This window comes from Tyto alba, unplaced genomic scaffold (genome assembly GCF_018691265.1).
Source record: "Tyto alba isolate M040663 unplaced genomic scaffold, T.alba_DEE_v4.0 Super-Scaffold_13, whole genome shotgun sequence".
Lineage (NCBI taxonomy): Eukaryota > Metazoa > Chordata > Aves > Strigiformes > Tytonidae > Tyto > Tyto alba.
In genome coordinates, this window is record NW_024881275.1 from 32,171,169 (window position 1) to 32,192,297 (window position 21,129).

General features: G+C 41.1%; 1 protein-coding gene across 1 annotated transcript; it reads right to left on the reverse strand.

Annotated features, from left to right (window-relative positions):
* Nucleotides 1-11,028: 11,028 nt before the first annotated feature.
* LOC116958912 (riboflavin kinase-like) lies at nucleotides 11,029-18,722 on the reverse strand. Its single transcript, XM_042788072.1, has 4 exons — nucleotides 18,557-18,722; nucleotides 16,950-17,101; nucleotides 13,969-14,071; nucleotides 11,029-13,349 (listed from the first exon to the last, which is right to left on the reverse strand). Exons 1-4 carry the CDS (start codon nucleotides 18,636-18,638, stop codon nucleotides 13,219-13,221), a joined length of 468 nt encoding a protein of 155 aa, XP_042644006.1. The 5' UTR covers nucleotides 18,639-18,722; the 3' UTR covers nucleotides 11,029-13,218.
* Between the last annotated feature and the right edge of the window lie 2,407 nt (nucleotides 18,723-21,129).

A 21,129-nucleotide genomic window follows, 5' to 3' on the forward strand; every position in this document is an offset into this window, starting at 1 on the left:
ATTTATATCTGACTGTGAAGTTAAATGTTGACACTAATGTCAAATATCAGAAGCCAAATTGCTTGTGTACATTCCCCTCCACGGGTGACTGGCAAATACTACAGAAAACAACAAATGCGGCTAAAGGAACAAAGATTAAATAGAGTGGTGAGGGAAATACTTAACTTTTAAAAATATCTTTATTTTTAATTGTAAGTATTTAAATCTCTTTGAAACTGAATTTTTTACCAGTAGTTAACCTCTCCTCGGTTTAACCTTATCTTACTGTTATTTATTATTTATATGACATCAATTACAATGTCATCAGGATCAAGGTCCCTTTCAACACATACTTCAGTAATATTTTGGGGTTATTTCTTCACATGCATACTGCTGTTAAATTACAGCACTTAAAACTACACAGAAATGAACGGAAACATAAGCCAGTGTAAAGTAGCTGGATGCAAAGAAGAGAAATGAGAATTTGTACGTATTGCATATGTAGTCCATAGACAGCTTCAATGGGAAAAGCAGAATTCAGCCTTGACAATTTATGAAGTTTTTTAGAAGCAAATGACAACAGAATGGAGGATGTCCAACTGTAGGCAGGCATCAAAAAGAGAAGGGTGTTTACTTCAGTCAAGATATTAGAGATAAAGTGAAAAACATTAATTAAAACTAAAAGGCTGTCCAATATGCCATCAATTATTCAGCACTTTTTCAGTGTGTCAAGTGTCTAGTCTCTAAAAGGCAAAAAATCTGAGGATTTACAGGGCAGTGGGAATAAGAAAATGAAAAACGTGAATACTGCTCAATTTGGTGGAATCAAGACCAAACATCTAACTTTCCCAGAGTATTCCTTATGTTCTTATAAATGACACCAAGAAGGATATTCCATAAGAATTTGCTCAATAACTGAGTAATGAAAAACTATCAAGCAAGGGAATAGTCTCTCAAAATCTGGTGTCAGTGAATTTCTGCATCTCACAAGAGCAAGCAAACATCACAAGCAAGTTACTTTGAGGATTACTTGTATAAGGAGGCTAAAGATGCTTGTGTGCTAGTATGGTTAGGTACATTTAGAGGCTTGAGTGGGACCTGGACTGCCCTCTACCCCCAGGGGTATTTAGACAGACTAGGCTGCTTGGAACAGCATGTTGTAACCTGACCTGTGGAAAATGGATCTTCATCAGGGAAAAAGGCCAGCATAGACAATATATCAGTTAGAAAAAGGAAGGATCGAAACTCATAGGACCTTGTCACTGCAGAAATCCTTGGAAGATACCCACATCCTTACACTGAAGAGGGCTATGAAAAGCAGAGTAAGATGCTCTTTCTCCCTAAAAAGGATGAAACTTACAGGAAAATTTAAAAAGACATTTAAAAAAGTCTTTGCAACTCTAGTTGTTCACTCCCTAAACCATGCTGTCACTAATCTATACCTAAACATGTAACTGACACATGGATAGTGCAAAATACAGAGGCCAGCCAAAACTTTATTCAAGAAACACCCTAAATGCTCAGTGAATCTGACACCTACCTCCCCAGCAGCACAAACCCCATTGCAAAGAACCTCATCCCCGCGGCTGGCACCGGGACCAGCCCCTGCCCCCTGCCCCATGCCCCACACAGGCAGCACAGAGGGCGGGGGGTCTCCCTGATGCCCCTTGCGGGGGAGAGGACAGTGCACAGTCCCTCACACACACTCGGTTTGGGTTCAGACAGCAGCACAAGTTAACAACACAGGCAGCACTGAATAGCACTGGCTTTTTGTCTTTTTTTTCTAGGGTAGTCAGCAATCATCTTGCTAACACCCTGATTTCCAAGGTTCACCAATTGTGTATTGTATTTTCACTATGCCCAGTAAAGCTGGAGACCATGAAATTGGTCAAGTTACTGTCCTTCTGTAGCCACTGGGTTTCCTCCCCACTACCTGACTGGGTGGTGGGTTTGGCTGAAAAGAGTTTTTGCACCTCAGGGATGAGAAATAGAAAAGATAGCATAGCAGAATTGGGGCTGAGGGTGGGCTTCTGCATGCTAGAAAAATTCCCTAACCACAGCCCTTTCTAGAAATCCAGATTTCCACCTCACAGGTCAATTTGCCACCAGCTCTTCAAACAGACATGCTCACCAATGGCCAGGCAAATAAGCTGCACCTGGATCCAATGACTCAGGGGGCTGTTACCAATCTCAGGGACCTGAGTTTCTGCCTTTCCTTCCTCCCTCACCCCACTCTCCCCCTCAAGCTAGAATCTTTTGGCTCTTCTTGCTAATAGCGAGTCCACTATCGGGTGACCCCATGGCAGTGCCAGGCTAGCTCCTGGATGCTCTTTTGCTCACTGAAAGTGAGTTTAAGCTGTAATGGTCCCAGTCCATTCTTCTCCTGCCTCTGACCTCACTGGGAGAGGAAAACACCTGGTTTGCCTGCCCTTAAAGCTCACACCAGCACCACAATTAGCTGTAGGTGTCAGGGGAAAATGGAGTTGCTGGGAAAATAAAAAAGATGGGCAATCAGTTTAGGGAGGAGAATGGTCCTTTATGGATGTAATTGGTTATGGCAATAAAGAGTCTTTTCACAGTAAATGCCTGGCTCACTTTATTTCCTTAAACAAAAACCGAAAGGACCATGTAGCATATAAAATACAGGTATTGAATGTTTTGTATAGCTTATAGACAAAGAGAGCTTTACCCCTCCTAGAACCATTTGCCATTGCTCACTCTTCCTTTCAGGCCCTCAATTACTCTCTGGGCTGTGCAGTACGGGCTGCAGCAGCTAATGCTTTGCACATTTTCTGGCATCCGCAGCAGCCCAGTGCTTCAGCCCGGGCTGTCGTGTCCCACAGTCACCCTGACAAGGTGCAGCTTTCTTCTGTTGCCTGCGTTGTACAGAGGACCCTGTGGCCTCTGCCTGGACCCTGCAAACACTCTGTAGCCAGAATGCTGGTAAGGGGAGAAAGTCTCCTTATCTCCTACTACATCTGCTCCTGATTAATCTTTTGCCACTTGCCAATGTACATTTGTCATGTTGGACAACATTGTAACACTAGAGGCTTTCAATACCACCTGCAACTAATATTCACAAGTAGGCCGGCTAAAAAATGACTAACCATGTTCTTGCTGAGTGCCCGACTGTTAGAGAGCAATGTTTTGTTCCACTGTGCTGTCCCTGGACTGTTGTCAGTTGTTGTCACAGAGAACAGACAGATTATTTTTATTTATTTTTTTTTTATTTTAACACAGAGCTTTTAGGACATTCTGAGCTGCAGATAAGGTCAGATCTGGAAGTGACTTACTTTATAGATTGTCTCCTAGCCATGTGGACCTAGTATCCGTCACTGAGATAACCATGGCACAGCTAGTTCATTTAGATTTCTAGCCATCAATAATAATAATTATTATCACTATTATTATTATCCTTCCTTCTGTCCTTGTGCCATGTTACGCACATACCCACGTTTCTACTCAGTTCATGTCTTCCTAATAAAATGCCCACCATTTCCTCTAGTGGGAAGAGGTTCAGTAAGCCTACAGCTCTTCCTCCTCCTTTTACTCAAAACATTTCCTTTCTTCTCTTTCATTGAAAATTACATTTTAAACTATTTTGCAGTAACAGGCAGAACAACAAAGTGTAGTGATTTGCTGCATGGCACTGACAGATACTGTCAGCTAATCCATCAGCTTATAAAAATAATATTTATTTGAAACTGCTGGCTGTGCTAACTGAAGTGCCAACCTCCATCTGCACCCCACTTTGGTTTTATTCTACTTTTTTTTTTTTTTTTTTTTTTTCAGCAAAATGAATAGCCTACTGTCTCGTAATTGCTCTTTCATCAGACACCAATTTCCCATTGCTATGACTGCTTGGATCAAAATACAGAATTGAATGCCGAGACCCAAAACCTTCCCAGCAGCCTTCCTGTGCATGAGGTACAATGAAAAGAAATCTCCTTGGCATTTAGGAGCTGAGTAACACGTTGAATAATGCCTGTACCAAACATAATCAAGGTCTTAGTTTTCTGCAGGCATAGAAGTTCCACTTGATACATATCAGAGCCACACTCTTGGAAGGAAATAGTTAGGTGACAGCATTGAGGAGAGCCATTTTACACAACTTCTTCCCAAACTTTTATTTTACTTCCCTTCCTACTCAGAGTTTGCCTTCTTAGATACAGGGTAATAGTATTCTGTGGCTGGCTAGTACAAAATCTCCATGTGAATTCCTTCCTATACAAGTCACCTAAATTCACATATGTCCCAGCTCTTCCTGATTATAATTTCTTGCAGACCTGGATTTGGCTTTGTTGTACTATGCTGAAATCTAAAATATTGAAATTAATTATTCTCATAATTTGCAATGAGCATGATTCACCAAGGCACAGTTCTGAACTGCTCCTCATTTCAAATGAACAGTTCAGATCAGTGCTCTAGTAAATCCCTGGACAACATTTATATTTTCCTTTATTACAACAGCTCTTAAATTTAAAAGTGTGGTATTGATTATAATAATGAAATTGTCAAACTTCATGAATTCAAAAAATTGAAATAGGTTAATTTTAAAAACAGTTTTGAAAAAGCCAGTAGGAAATGGCCCTCCATAAGGTGAAATAAACAAAAAGCCCTATAAGGGAGTCAAATTCTTTCATTCCAGATGTGAAAAAGCACCACAGTTACAATTTTGTGAAAAAGAGTAGATCAAAAACTAGCAACACAATTTAAATATTATAAGGCCACAGAATGTATCTTCAAGGTAAAAATCAAAACAAAAAATACTGTGATGGCTGTTGCTTTGAATATAGTCAAGTACTTTTCAGAGCTAACTTGAAAGACTCATTTATTCTGTGACACATTTACATATTCAGTTTCTTTTACCTGTATCTAATTCTGAGCCAAGCAGCATTATTCCCCTTGGAAACAGCATCTTATTCTCTCTCCACAGCATCAGATGAGAGCTAGGAAGTGCCACTATACTACAGCAGGCTCAGACTGCATCATATTGTAATATATTAAAACTTTTTTGGATAGTGGATATATTAGGCAGTGCAGATCACTAATTATGATATAACAATACTTAAAATTGTAGAAGTAACTTGAAAGAAGCCACCTTCAGGAACTATTAAAATGCAGCACTACAAGGACACTATAATAAATGTCAACTGTATTTTGTCGTAGATTTGGGACAAAAAGAGATTATAATTTCAATTTGCAGGCTGTTTAAATGTTTTTATTTTATATGGGATTAATAAAACAAGAAAGAAATTCTGTCATAGTTGCAGAAATACTAAAATGAAATATGAACTAGTCCCTCTATATGGCAAACCTGCAGGTGTTCTGAAATGTATCTGCAATGTTGATGTAGGAGTCGAGAAGCGGTGCAGTGTCTCTTCTTTCTCAGGAGCAGGAAGCTAAATCCTGCATCACTCAGAAAAAAAACATAGTAAATTTACCAGGTTGTAGAAGGTTTCTAATTTAACCTGTTTAACTGCTGCTAATGTGAACTACTAGCACATCCATTTTCTTCTTTTCAGACAGAAAACGTCTAGTTGCAGGGAACTGGACAGATATGTTTTAACATTCTGTAGGATGAAACATTCACTTCAATATTTTACAGAAGAACTGCATGCAGTGCCTGTCTTCAAAAATACCCTCATGGATGCAAAACACATATGATGACACACACAAAGAACAAACATACGATGCTCTGTTCGCATCAAGTTAAACACAATTTTTCCTACATACGAAAAGAATTTATAGTTATTAAAACATAATTTAATTCATTGTGGTTTGAAAGGGATTTGCTGGACCTAATAACTATTGCCTTTTGCATATGAGAGTATTTGGCCAAGGTTTCCCACAGTTTTACTTCAGTGCACTGAACTAATTGACCAGCCTCCAAAATGCCTCGGAATATCAATGTGCAGACGTGGCACAAATAGCTAAAGCAGGTGGCAAACTGGTTGCACCACTTAGGGAAAAAAAAAAAAAAAAAAAAGACAGAAGTCCAACACAGTCCTTGCAGTTCATAATCACCTTTTTACAAATTTCAAAACACCAAAGTAGTACACTTTGTGGGCACAAAGTTTCAAGACCAGGCTCAGGCGCTTTTTTTTGTTTTTTTTTTGTTTTTTTAATATTTATCTCCTCCTGCTGGACTCCTCACTGTTGGTTCATGATAACAAGCAGCCTTTTGCCTTGGCCAGAGCACTCAGTATAATTTTGAAGGGAAGATAGATGACATTTTTTTCTTTTGTGATATAGTTTTATTTGGTTTTCTAGGAGAGGGAACATTTGGGTGCATATCTTGTGTATGAAGCTACAGTTTACCGGGCAAGATGTGCAACTCAGACTATTTCGTTGGTGAAAACAAAGTCCAGGAGACATCAGCACAAGGTATATCTATTTGTGGGCATTTTCTCCTGTAATTTGTATGCTGAACTTTTAACTTCTGAACGCAATATGAACAATGCAGAATGTTCCGAGTTCAAGAAGGCTTATCTTTAAATATTCTTATTTTTGTTCTTCTTTTGTGTCCTGCTCACATGCCACTGTATGAGGAAGAAGGCTGCTGCCTACCTTGCTGCGGTAACTCTGGCCTGGCAGACAGCCCAGATTGCAGAAAAATAAAAAAAGGCAGGACTGTGCTGAAGAGCTATACTGGCATTTAAGGGCTTTATGACTGACTGGGCTGACATTTAAAAATCAAAAGCAGAAAACAGCAAAAGCATGCTGTTGAGCTGCAGGCATAGAAAGTATTGCTACTGTTCCATCACCAGAATAGGCAGGGCTTTACTTGAGTATCAGCAACTGATAATGGGAAATGCCACCTTCTCTCACATACAAATATTGTTTTAAATGTCCACACTTTTCATAAAACTGTTGACTGGGAAGTACTTATTTTAATGGATAGCAATCTGTATCATCATGTCAAAAATCACCTCATCGACTTTGAGATAGCTACGGCATCTTACACATGGAGGATTTCTGAAAAAATGTGCTTATTAAACAAAACTAATACAATTGGGAAAAGCAAGCTCAGGCCACACAACCAGTCTTCAAATTTTTCTAGATGCTAGAGTTAAAAACGTAAGTATTTGAGAGATTTGTGTTTCTAGCCTAAAGTTAGGAAGTAGGTTGTGTTTGTGTCCCTGTTAACTTTTCTGCTTCTTTCTGTCTATTCCTAAGCTAATAAAGAAACATAGCTGATTTACCAACCCCCTCTTTACCTTTATCCTTATACCAACATGGTTGTAAGAGCACAACTGTGTTATTAGAAGGGTAAGGCAGTAACTCCAACACATTAAAAATCATATACTGAAGTAAATGGTCTACTAGGTCATTTAAAACAAAGACCCCTCCTACTTGACCTCACATAATTTTTTTTTTTTGAAATTGCTGTTATCATATAACTGTGTATTATGATCTATTCTACCACCTGTGAGCAAAACCTAAACCACAATACTTTCTTACTAGGTGATTTTGCTTCTCCTTTTTGTTGGAATCATTACATGTATCTGCAGAATACCGTGAACCAAAGCTACAGCTTTGGAATTAAATGTGAGAAAGACTAATTTTAATGGCATAACTCCTTAGTGGATTTTTTTTTTTGGTGTTGGATACTCCTGAAGACCGTGGAATTCTCCTGTATACAAGTTTGAAGAAGTTCTGTGGACTCCACACTGGCTTTTAACCACTGCAGTTTCAGTAAGAAAGAGAAATTCAAAACCATGTGACAGATTCAAAAGGACAAAGTAAGGACCTATATTTATCAAAAGCAACATAACAAGGTACCTTGGAAAGACACATCCGATCTGTCACTTCAACTCTAGTTCTTAACTGGAAGAGTTCTCCAGGAAAAAACAAAGGCAGGAACGAAAAGAATGAAAAATAAACTCAAAAGGTATATAGGGGAAATTTTCCTCTTCTGTGACTCTCTTTTGAAGTTTTGATAGAAAGTAAGTGAAGGAAGCTACATTGTAAGAGTTACAGACAGAGTTCCTTGAGGACCAACTCTCCTTGCCCCACAGACTAGTCCCTAAATCAGACTACATTTTTGCAGTACACCACGCAAATGCCCCCAGGTCCTGTACAACTATTACATGACTTCCAGCTAAGGACTGAGGCTGGAATTTCAAACCAGAGAGCAGTGAAAACTTTAAAAACTCAACTACGTAAGTTACCACAGAGGCATTTCAAATAGGTTTGTTTTTCTCATGACAAATTACAGGTATTTCAAGAGAAATATGTATTTGATTATAAATAAGGGGAAATGAAGGAGGGAAAAGTACATTTCTCTCAGCAGAATAGTACTGTGTTAACCATAGATTATTCATCTACCCTCAATCTGAAAAGCACACAAGTGTGGTTTCAAGCCTGAATTTTAAGGAATAGCCAAACATGTAAACTGATGAGGAACACACAGATGTTCCAAGGGTTCAAAAGGATTTCTGAATAGAAAGACTAGGAAGTTTTTTTCCACTGTAATTTTTTTCTATTTAGTAGGTATATGACAATACCAAAAATGCCAGGATTAGGAATCAGGGTTTAAAAGCTCATTTCAAGTGCTGAATCAATTTAATACAAAATATCATAGTAGTAGTACTACAAGAGCTCACAGATAGATAAGCTATCACTACTGCAATCAAAACACAGATGACTGAAGATTCTGGTTGGACATACGTATTTGCAATTAACTGGATAAATTATATAGATATTAATACCCAAAATCAATCGTAGGCATCATATAACACATCTAACTTCTGCTCTCTTTCCAAGTAAGTACCACGTGTTCCTACTTTTATTGGTTGTTTCCTACTGCTCAGAAATATTTAGGGAGTTACCTAATACATGTCTAAAAACTGGTTTTAGTGAATCTCCTGATACTTCATTAATTGTGAACACAATGGAAGATTTTTTTTCTCTAGGAAAGTATATAAAGTTGTAAAGTAGGCAACAATCACAACTTTTTTCCATTGTCCATTTTCAGAATAGGTTTAAGCAGGATGTAGATCCTTAAGCAACAACAGATACACTTATTTTTAATTTGCGTGACTTTGCAGATTGATATTGCACATTCAATTGAGTATTAAAAGGGGAAATAAATGTTATTTTATTGTTACTCATTTATACTATCTAGTCAGCAGCTAGATAACGGCTTGTCTTTTTCATGAAGAGTTCAGGCTCTACATGTCTCTACCAAGTATTATGTTAATATGTTCTTCCTCAGTTTTTTTCTCTAGTTCTTCCATCCTTGCACACTGCATGCACCATGACCAAAATCCCCATCCAGTTATTTTGCTGTATCCTTTCTTGTCACTTAACATCATCTTCAATTCCAAATTTTCTTTTTTTTTTCGTGGTCCTTATTGAAAAAACTAATTTCTTCACCTGGATTCTCATCATTAGGAAACAAGAATGCCAAATACAAACCCTACTATGTTCATTGATTGCACTGAATTGTATCTTCCTCTTTCACTTACAAATCTTAGCACCATGAAAGAAGCAAACTGACTGCAAACTTACAAACATGTACAAGATACTAAGTACTTGGTTATTCTGAGCCACAAACAAGAAGCCAAAATCAGTTCCCAGCTATTATAGATCATTACCTTCAGTTATGCACTTAATTAGATAATAACTGTCATTGCCAGTAACATTTTTAAAGCTCCAGACCATTTAAAAAACAAAAAATAAGGGCACAAATCTATCCAATTGATCCTCTGGAGGAGTAGATAAAAGATGTTTTCCAGCTATCACACTAGCAAATACAGCTTCTGCTTATTAGGTTGGGGTATTTTTATACATATTTCTTCTCCTGTCAGAAAATACAAGCATGTGTGAAAAAAAGGTTATACCTCTATATAAAGCATACTCATTACAAAAGACCTCTGAAGGTATTCTGGTGATTTTTTAATTTGTTTTTAATTCCAGAAGAAAACTAGTGGACAATCTAGATGCTTGGAAATTGTAGTGCTGAAGAGAAGTCCTGAACAACACAGGTGCTTGAGGACTTCTCTCTCAAATCTCTACCACCTGTCTGTGCACTCTGTTGTTTAGAGCATGATTTTGACAGATACCAGCTTACCCTGAAGACTCCATTGCATGTGACAAAAAAGCAACCCTTACCTCATAATACCACCACAATACATTACATTCATTCTTGATGTAACTTCAGTGATGCTAGGCAGAGATTATAGCAAGGTCTATATATAAACACTTGCCAAGAGCGAAAGTATGAGAGGAACTTTCTCCCAGAAGAGGCCAGAGCTACAACAAAGTGTTTTAAGATACAGGTTTGACTCTCCTTCAGCAGCAGCAGATAAATCTTTGCCCTGACCTAGATGAATGTTTAACAGATGAAGCAGAATTTAGGAGAATGCAACTACTTCCATCTGAATCCTAAAAGAAACAAGTAGTTTTAAAAAGGTTTGAAAGAAACCACATAGGCAAATCGATTCATGGATTTCAGACTCTGAGTTCTAAGGCTGCAGCTTCCATAAATTCTGACTAAAGCACAGAAGTCCCCAGTGGGACCAGTTTTCAGACACACTACGAAGGTTGAAACAACATCTCACTACTCTTTTCTGTCAGCCTAGCTTTTCAGTCACCCCCACAAAGCTTGTGTAAGGCTGAGACAACCAACTTTGCTGGGTATGGCAAATGAAAGAAAACCTGTAACAAGAATAATTTTGTCAATTACAGTTCCTTTATTAATGGTACAGTGCAGCAACATCAACTGAAATAAATAGTTATTTGTACACAATACAAAAATATAACCCTTCATAAAGTTTATACTGTGCTAGGAATTATGTATTGAACTTAGACAGTTGGTATATGGCATTTCCTATTAAATAATGTGGATAGATACACTCAGCCAGATTAATGTAGTAACATTTTCTCTAATTTGAAGACACACACACGAAGAGCAGTTTATTAGTTTAGTGTATGCATACATCACACCTCAGCTAAAATTTGAGAGCAAACTAAGTTTTTCAAGTTTTCCCTTTGCCACTGTTTTCTATCGATAGCACAGTGATTCTATAAACAAATGGCGAATTGAATTTTTGATAGTAGCATTTATTAGCAGATACAGAAAAGCATTATTCAGACAGACAGCTTAAGGCACCATCATTTCCACAACAGACACATGAAATTACTGGCAATGATCAATTTTAAAGAAGGCTATGAGTGTTTAGCTACAGTACCATGATGAACAACAATCTATTCTTTAAATATATTTGACAATATTCTTGACAATATATTCAGTCGACTAATGTGGCTTTTGTTTATTCTTTAAAAAATGAAGTAAAATATAAGATTTTGACATTATTACAATCTCAAGAATGCCTCAAATCTTTGAAAAAAAAAATCTCCCTTTATTCCTCCATTTTTAAATGTAAACAGATCCATCATTCTTGCAAGACAATTCTTTTACAGAATTTTTAGAAATACAGTTTCCAACACATTATATAGTAAAAGTCCACCAAATAATTTTGTTCTCCTTTAAAAGAAAGTGTATCTAACTGCTGATAACTGCCTTCCCTCAAATTCTGTATTCCATCTGTCTCTGCTGTCAACAGCACTGGTGAAGATTCATCTAAACGAAATCAAGTTTCTCCTGAAGTCCTACAGAGCAAACACCAATCCTTGATTTACTCAAGATCTCTTTCCTAATAATAATATCCTATAATAACAGCTGAAAGTTAAAACAATATGAAGTGTAACATCCTGACAGCACCTGCCACAAAGACTCAAACAGCTACCTTGTTAAAACTCTCTTAAAAACCCTAGAGTCAAAAGTAGGAGTCGAACAGGATAGGACAAGGAACAATTTTATGAATTTACAATACAGAAATTGTGCGTTCCAGATTGTACATAGTAGTTCAGACATAGAACTACAGCGAGACATACCCACAGAACCATTTTGAATTTCAGAAAATGTTCCGGCCACATCACAAGCTGACATCAAAAGATTATGAACCTGATGAAGTCACTGTAGCCTACCTAGTTTCAGTCACTCAGTAGGGGATAGAAAAATCTATCAGAGGAAAAAAATAGTAGATCTGAAATCACACAGTACATACTTCAAAAGGTATTCTCCAAATTACTATAAATTCTGACAATATCCCCTCCATTTACCTATCCCTACATTTCAGAGTAGGACCGGCTGCAATTATTTGTAATAAATAACCAATACCCACTACAGTGTGGATATATTATTCCATGAATCCCCAAAGTCCTTCATTTGTGTATTGATCTACTTGGTCAGCCAAAACCTTATCTCTTACCTGCACTTGGTGCAGAGAGTTGATATGCATCAATCTTGAAGTCAGACATTTTATTGCCAGTGTAGTGAATAACCGCTCAAGTTTCTCCCCATTTTCTTATGGCAAATGCCAGCAGCGCATAAAATGCAAAGTTGCCTTTCATTACCTCTTTTGCCTTAAGGTCCTATGAGCAGAAGTCTTGTTATACTGTTTCTGCATCTTTTGCACATAAACCTTTAAAGTTTATCAACTTTCACACTGTCGTTCATTTCCTGAATGTCAGTGAAACACTTCCTCAGAAGTGAACTATACAGGTCATGTGACATCATATGTACAGTCAGCTATGAAGAAGTATATATCTGATTCCAGTAATTCAATAAGCAACTGCAAATTTTCTCCATTTCAAACAAACTTAAAATAAATAATTTCAATTTAAGTAACAGCTTCAATCACGACAGCTGTGTAGCATATAAAAAATAAGAACTATAGAGAATTAATCTTGACATTGTCAACTAATTGGCTTCTTGCACCACTGGAAATTTCTGACTGAATCAATAGCAAAATTTTCAAAGCTACTAGCTAAAATCCGGATGTAAGAATGACACAAAACTGGGAAAATAGGTTGGATTAACATTCTGTATGTTAAAACCAGATATTCCTCATTCAAGCAAACTATCCACAGCTTAGCATAGAAAGAGGTCACAATTAATTTTGGTCATGTTCTGCATATGCTCAGATCTCTGAACAATGGGTAACTTTACAATACACAATTTATCAGCCTTCTACTCCTTTTGTATGACTGGGTTAATAATGAATTAACATAAAAAAACTGAAATCATTTCGTATGGTCAGCTCCAACCTCGCTTACCTAAACTGACATATGACAACAAAGTACCTATAAAAGCAGTGCAAATATAAAAGCTCCATGACAGGGGAGGGGGAGAAAAAAAAGAAATTAAAAAAAGCAGCATGAGTTTTCTCAGTGGTCGTTCACTATTTTGCCTTCTGGCAGATGAAAGAAGTTATCTTCCTTGAATTTAAGATGTCCTGGTAAATCCAGCTGCCTGTTTGCTTCTTCAATGTCTTCCTGAATTGCTGAAATGAGTGCCTCTGAAAAGGATAAGAATAGAGATATTTAAAAGTCAGTTTGAATTCTGAACACAAAATAGCAAGTGAAAATAAGGTGTGCCACAAAATACCCAACAACAATCACAGAAGTAGAATCTATTTATTACCATGAACTTTGAAAGGCAAAATTATTTGGTTTTAAAGTGACCGTTTAAAAAAAAAAAAAAAACAAACCCAAAAGATATTAGCATTGCATTTTTCACCCTTATAAGCACTACCTTCTCCTTGTTCTAAAAGACATTTTAGCAAAAGATCAACAGAGTTTAATGAACTGTTTCAATTCTAACAAGCTGCATTTTAAGAAGAAAGAAAGAGACTAGACTGATACTTTTATGACAAGCCCATGATTTAAAAATTACTCCTCAGACAAGTGATACAACAATACAGTTTTTTATTGTTATACACTGGAAGATGTGGGGGTATGTTATGAGGTTTTTAAAATTAAACTAACACATATAGTTAGCTTATGAAAACATTTTCCTGAAATTTTAAAGGTTAACAGATAGAACATCTCATTATGGAAAGAGAGACAGTGAAGACACCGTACTTGCATGAATAAGACAAACATGAGGCTAGTTTGAGGGAGACCTGAAATACTGACCCAAGGAATCAAAGTTTTTTTCCGGTCGAATATATCCAGTTATGACTATACTAAGAATTTCTCCATAAAAATCTTCTTTGAAGGTGTGGATAATGTGCGTTTCCTAAAGGAAAAGAAATAAGTTAGCATTTATGATGAACTTTGAGTTTATTTACCTCACTGTAAGGATGTAGAGCTAATATCCCTAATTCAAATTCTCCCCAACACTTACCAATAAAAGGGATGTTGAGTTTATCATGTACAACATAAGATTAAAACACTACAGCTTTTGCTGATGTTAGGAAGGAGAAATGTACTTTGCATCAAACTGGACAAAAATTACTCACTAAAGAGTATTTTGATAACAGCCCTCTTGCGGGGGAAGAGAGCAAGGGGGGGGGGAGAGAGCAAGGGGGGGGGGAGAGAGCAAGGGGGGGGGGGAGAGAGCAAGGGGGGGGGGGAGAGAGCAAGGGGGGGGGAGAGCAAGGGGGGGGGGGAGAGAGCAAGGGGGGGGGGGAGAGAGCAAGGGGGGGGGAGAGAGCAAGGGGGGGGGGAGAGAGCAAGGGGGGGGGGAGAGAGCAAGGGGGGGGGAGAGAGCAAGGGGGGGGGGAGAGAGCAAGGGGGGGGGGAGAGAGCAAGGGGGGGGGGAGAGAGCAGGGGGGGGGAGAGAGCAGGGGGGGGGGAGAGAGCAAGGGGGGGGGAGAGAGCAAGGGGGGGGGAGAGAGCAAGGGGGGGGAGAGAGCAAGGGGGGGGGGAGAGAGCAAGGGGGGGGGAGAGAGCAAGGGGGGGGGAGAGAGCAAGGGGGGGGGAGAGAGCAAGGGGGGGGGAGAGAGCAAGGCGGGGGGAGAGAGCAAGGGGGGGGGGAGAGAGCGGGGGGGGGGAGAGAGCGGGGGGGGGGAGAGAGCGGGGGGGGGGAGAGAGCAGGGGGGGGGGAGAGAGCAGGGGGGGGGGAGAGAGCAGGGGGGGGGGAGAGAGCAGGGGGGGGGAGAGAGCAGGGGGGGGGGAGAGAGCAGGGGGGGGGAGAGAGCAGGGGGGGGGAGAGAGCAGGGGGGGGGAGAGAGCAGGGGGGGGAGAGAGCAGGGGGGGGGAGAGAGCAAGGGGGGGGAGAGAGCAAGGGGGGGGGGGAGAGAGCAAGGGGGGGGGAGAGAGCAAGGGGGGGGGGAGAGCAAGGGGGGGGGAGAGAGCAAGGGGGGGGAGAGAGCAAGGGGGGGGGGAGAGCAAGGGGGGGGGAGAGAGCAAGGGGGGGGAGAGAGCAAGGGGGGGGGAGAGAGCAAGGGGGGGGGGAGAGAGCAAGGGGGGGGAGAGAGCAAGGGGGGGGGAGAGAGCAAGGGGGGGGGAGAGAGCAAGGGGGGGGGAGAGAGCAAGGGGGGGGGAGAGAGCAAGGGGGGGGGAGAGAGCAAGGGGGGGGGAGAGAGCAAGGGGGGGGGAGAGAGCAAGGGGGGGGGAGAGAGCAAGGGGGGGGGAGAGAGCAAGGGGGGGGGAGAGAGCAAGGGGGGGGGAGAGAGCAAGGGGGGGGGAGAGAGCAAGGGGGGGGGAGAGAGCAAGGGGGGGGGAGAGAGCAAGGGGGGGGAGAGAGCAAGGGGGGGGAGAGAGCAAGGGGGGGGAGAGAGCGGGGGGGGGAGAGAGCGGGGGGGGGAGAGAGCAAGGGGGGGGGAGAGAGCAAGGGGGGGGGGAGAGAGCAAGGGGGGGGGAGAGAGCAAGGGGGGGGGGCAAGGGGGGGAGAGAGCAAGGGGGGGGAGAGAGCAAGGGGGGGGGAGAGAGCAAGGGGGGGGGAGAGAGCAAGGGGGGGGGAGAGAGCAAGGGGGGGGGGAGAGAGCAAGGGGGGGGGGAGAGAGCAAGGGGGGGGGGAGAGAGCAAGGGGGGGGGAGAGAGCAAGGGGGGGGGAGAGAGCAAGGGGGGGGGAGAGCAAGGGGGGGGGAGAGCAAGGAGGGGGAGAGAGCAAGCGGGGGGAGAGAGCAAGGGGGGGGGAGAAAAAGAAATAAAGGGGAAAAATTAAAAGAGAAAAAGAAAAAGAAAGCGAAAAAAGAAAGCAAGAGAAGCCATTACTCAGGAGAAATGCTCCACCACTTCTTGGAGGTAAGGTTCCCAAGTCAGATCATCACAAACAGAGCTTAATGTTTCACAGTTAAGTTAATGCACCCAAATAACTATGAAGATGTTGGTTGAAATAGTTGACTTAAGGAGCGCTTTTTACAACCAACTCACCTGAAAACAGAACAATAAAATCCAAGAAGGAGCAAAGGCTGAGACAGGGTTTCATCTTACACTCAAAACCATTTTATGCACATCTCCCTCTCCGACATAGGCCCACCCACAGCATATACCAGCAGAAATACTAGACAAATCTTTTGACTACTTGCTCAGAAAAGTGGTCTGCAAAAATTTTAAAAAGTATATATTTGTGTAAGACAAGCACATTATGGGGTCTTGAAACACTTAGAAACTTAGAAGCAGAGATTCATGCCCAAATAAAAGTGTTTTAAACAACTAAACTGAGTTCTGCGAGACTCAGGAAAAGCACCAGCACCTGACAGCAAGAAAAGCACAGCTGTCACAGCTCAGGATTTTAACTCAAGTCCTCCATCCTACTATTGTGTACCTTTGCATATTTATTCTGTATAGCCAGCCACAGCACCTCATGTATGGATTCCATCATTTAAGAGAATAATTAGTAGAAAATCATTACAAATTAAGACATTCCACGATGTCTTATTTGAAATGCAGATAGATTGCAGAGAACAATCGATTAGTGTGTTCCAGCTCATGCTAGGGCTCTTATAACCAGCAAATTCTGTGCATCTAGCAAGCTTATGTTTAGTTAGCCATCAGCACCAGAAGCAACTACCATTTCAGAAATACTGTTAAAATTTTATTTTGGATGTGTTTAAGAGCAGACAGAAATTCTAGATCTCATTTATGGATCAAATTATGCTTATCTTATTCAAATTCAACATCTGGCTCATTTATTATAACAAAAATCCCCCACAAAGCAAAATTCTTACCACTGATTTCTTAATATTCTTATAGAAAGGATTCCATCCTATGCTCAAAACCATTTTATGCACATCTCCATTTCCAACACAGGCCCATCCATAGTATATACCAGTAGAGATATCAGATGGAAAGCTTTCAACTACTTGCTCAGAAAAGTTAGCTGCAAAAAATTTAGATAGTGTAGAGTGTGAGTGACTTTGTGTAAATCAAGGACATAACAGAATCTTCAAACACTTAAAAGCCAAACTCTACCTACATATAGTTTACAAACATAATACTGATGATGAAGATGAGAGTGATGCAATGTGCCATTTGGCAAAGTACAAATAAACCAAAACAGCTTCATAAAATTCAGTCCCTGTGGTAATAACAAAATTATCACATCTCTCATGCATGCTATATTATATAATTATGTGGATTCTTTTCTGTGGTAATAATTAAGAAACATGTAATATATCCAGTCAGAACACATTTCACTCTCAGGATAACTATCACAGCTTTAATATGGTGAAAGATGAGGGGAAAAAAATCAAGTTTTTTCCACGCTGTAAGATAATATCTCAGAACTATTTACTTGCTAGTAAAATAATTACTTATTTAAATTAATTACTTATAGATATAATAAGTATAAATACATTAAATTATTATTTAGTCACCTGTCAAGTTTGTACAAGCTGACTTTCAGAAGCATCTGTGTATTTCTGGGATTTTCTTTGAAAACTACATATCTACAGTATTCCCTTTTGACTGAACCTAGCCTTCTTTCAAAGTTACTATCCTACTTTTACTACCTACACTAGTAGATCTCTTCATGCCAGACAAGTTGATTTGAAAGAAATCATGGTTACTGAGTTTTTATCAAAGTTCACAGGCAGTAACAACTTCCCTCCCCTACTGCCTGATGCCAAATCACCATTTATACACAATCAAGAGAAAAACGTGCAATTATTAACAAATGTTGTCAGAAATCCAGCACCTCAAGACTGGTCTTGACAAGCTGCCTTGTCTGCTAGGTGTGGTGCAACTTGGCTGTCGACTTCAGTGTCTGTTCCACTGTAATTCCACCTGAATTACCCATCTAGCTGTATTTCGACAGCTGAAACAGAGCTGAGCAATAGGAAAATACACTTCCTTGTAGGCCAAGTCCACCTGCTGTTTTCCAACTTCTGCATTGTTCCCTCGAACTTCCTTCCTTACAGCTATTCCCGCTGCCTACTCCCTTTCTCACGCTAATGCCAGGTTTCTGTGAACGGATGCTTTCCAAGCTGCCACACACCGACACCGCGCACGTGACCATTTATCCACATCCCGTACATCGTACATCATCGTGACGGTCATCAGATGATTATGCAAAGCAAAAAACAAGACTAAAGAAACGGCTTAACAGAATGGGGAAAGAATGACACAAGACTCCGGGCAATGCAGGACCAAGGGGAAAAAAAAAAAAAAAAAAAAAAAAAAAGTCAGAACAATGGTAGCACGGCACCAGCTCAGCCTCCTCGAGCCGGTCGCGCCCCGAGGGGCTCAGGCACCCGCCGCAGCCCCGCTCGGCGGCGGGAGCACCGGCCGCCCCCGCCCCGCCGACCCACCCCGGCCCGCCGCACACCCCGCTCACCCGTGGGGACGCCCAGCTCCCTGGAGCCCCTGCCGAAGCCCTTCACCACCTCCCCGCGGCAGAAGTACGGCAGGTGCCTCATGGCGGCCGCGGGGCCGACGCCGCCGACCGCTGCCGGCAACGGCCAGCCCCCCGCGCCGCCGCCGCGCTCACAGCGCCACCAAAAGGAAGGGAGACGGGGGAGAAACCGGGAGGTGAGTCGCGGCTTCCCATTCGCGCCGCCATGCTGCCTCCCCTCAAGAATGGACTTGCCCAGCCGGCAGGGCGGGCTCTGTGTTTACGCATGCTCAGTCGCGGCGGCGGCGGCGGCCTGCGCCGACGGAAGGGGTCGCCGGCGGCCGCCGTGGCCCGGGCAGGCGGCACGCTCCCGGGCCGGCCGGGGCCGCTGGGCAGAGGGGGCTGCGCGGGGTGAAGCGGGTCAGTCGTCTGGGGAGGCTCGGCGGGCGTCGGTGCTCGGCGTCAGCCGCTGTTGGGCTCCCGGGGGCGCCCTCGGCTCCCGCCGGCAGAGCCCGTTAGGGCCGGCTCGGAGGTTGCGGCTGGGCCCGGCCCCGCAGCCCTTCTTGCCCTCGGAACCGAACGGCAGCGGCCGCCCCGCAGCCCTCCGACCTGAAAAGCTTATCTGGCACTCGGTGGCCGCGCACAGAAATCGTGGTTTCTTCCTTGGTTAATTCTCGTTTTACCTCTTCTTTCAGAAAAGGTCAAATGCTTCAGGGCACAGCAGACATTTGGGAAAACTCTTAAGAAGGGATCTTTTTGTTACACGATAGCGACGAACTGTAGCTGCTTTTTTTTTTTTTTTTTTTTTTTTTCCTCTCTGATTTGCTATCATGCTCCTATCTCCTTTTGCTGTCATTACCCCTCCTAGTGCAGGAACTTCTTTGGGGAAAAAAATCGAGACAGAAATGCTCATCCTGTGTTCGCTCTGCATACTTAAAGGAAAGTGAATGGTAACAGCATTTCCCTTCCTTCACTTTCTAGTAACTGCATGTTGTACCACTGCTGTGCTGCACATAAGCATTTTTGTATATAAACACATACCTATACCTAGAAATACCACTGAAGTCCTTGAACTAGATTTTAAATCTTTCTTCCTTCTAGAACACGGTTGCTAATTTTACCTGTTTGATATAAGCAACAAAAATATTTCAGGACTTGTAATTTTGTTAGTTACATTTTTTTGTTTTGTTTTGTTTGTTTGGGGTTTTTTTTTTTGATTGTTTTGTTTTTAGTGGAGAAAAGCAGTGTAAACACCTATTAACTGTGATTTTTATCTAATTGCATTCCAAGTAAATTACTTAAAAATGGGAAGTGTCCTTAGAAGGTATGACCTATAGGTCGTATCATAAAACACTGAATGCTACCAGTTCACAGGAGCTGTGGACACAAACTATTTCATATAAGAAGGCCAAAATTATTTTTTAAAGTGATTTTGTCTCAAACTTACTCTTCTTTTTTTTTTTTTTTCTGTTATCCCAATTTCCCACCATCTTTTTTCATGCTAAAATTTAAATTCATTACTCAGTTTCAGTTTGAGAAGCTTTGACTGATTTACAGAATCATTACATATGTAGCTGTAGCTGAGCAACAAAGTGGTGGTAGTATCAATACATGTAAGAAGGAAAACTGGAAGAGAAAGATGTCCTAAGTATGCTACTACAGTTCATATTCTGCTCCACTGTTTTGGAGAGTATGAAGAATAATGCTATGAAAAGTGTTTTCAGTGATACTTTGTAATGGAAATGTCTTGGATATTAAACCCTATTCTCGAAGTTGTTATGCAGTTGCTTAACTAATGACAGACCGTTAACAGATGAGTATGTGACCACATGGTCCTTAGAATTGTTAGTTTATTTCAGCCGAAGAGAAAGAAACAAAACAAATTATATTTTCCAGAATATGTTTTTTCCTGATAGTAACAAATTATGCATCGGGTTATAATTCGTATTTAAGTAGATACATATTTGTGTTTTCCCCCTCCCCCCCCTCTTTTTTTTTTCATCTTTTCAGAAAAAATGTTGATGTTCTTGTGGTATCCACAAGATGGCATGCAATGTCCTCCTTTTAGAGTCTGCAGGTTTGGGCATAAGGTTTGCAATCTTCTCAGTAACAGAGAAGACTGTGAGAAATAGTTAGTCAAGGAAGTATTTGTTTAAGAACTACGTGGTTAAGTAATTTCACAGAAGTCTATCCGATGAGTTCTATCTCATTCTGTCAAATAGTTGTAATGTTAATAATTTTTACCAGTCATCGTGATGGGTTGCTGTGATCCAGCTAAAACTTAAGCCATTCTTGATACTAGACATGTTTTTATTTTGTTATTAATTGTACCTTGTTCATACTAGAGAGGGGGATCTTGAACAAGTAAATTTAGTTACTTGTACTAAAATTTAGTAGACATGTTTCTTCCAAAAGCGTTAACAATTTTTAGTGATGAACGTGTTTGCTAGCATTGTCAGCCAAGAAAAGAGCAGTTTGATAGTTGATGTCTGCAGTGAGAAAACTCGGGTGCTGTTTCTGGCAGCTAGGAAGGAACTTGTGTTCACTGGTTATGCTACTTTATCTGCAGCTATTGT

What these genes read in the sequence shown, in the direction of transcription:
- LOC116958912 (XM_042788072.1), bottom strand. Translation starts at nt 18,638, where the DNA reads ATGAGGCACCTGCCGTACTTCTGCCGCGGGGAGGTGGTGAAGGGCTTC. An exon ending in GGAGCTGGGCGTCCCCACGG is followed by an intron (nt 17,102 to 18,556) that starts GTGAGCGGGGTG and finishes AATTTTTTGCAG; the next exon opens with CTAACTTTTCTGAGCAAGTA. An exon ending in AAAAAACTTTGATTCCTTGG is followed by an intron (nt 13,350 to 13,968) that starts GTCAGTATTTCA and finishes TATCCTTTTCAG; the next exon opens with AGGCACTCATTTCAGCAATT.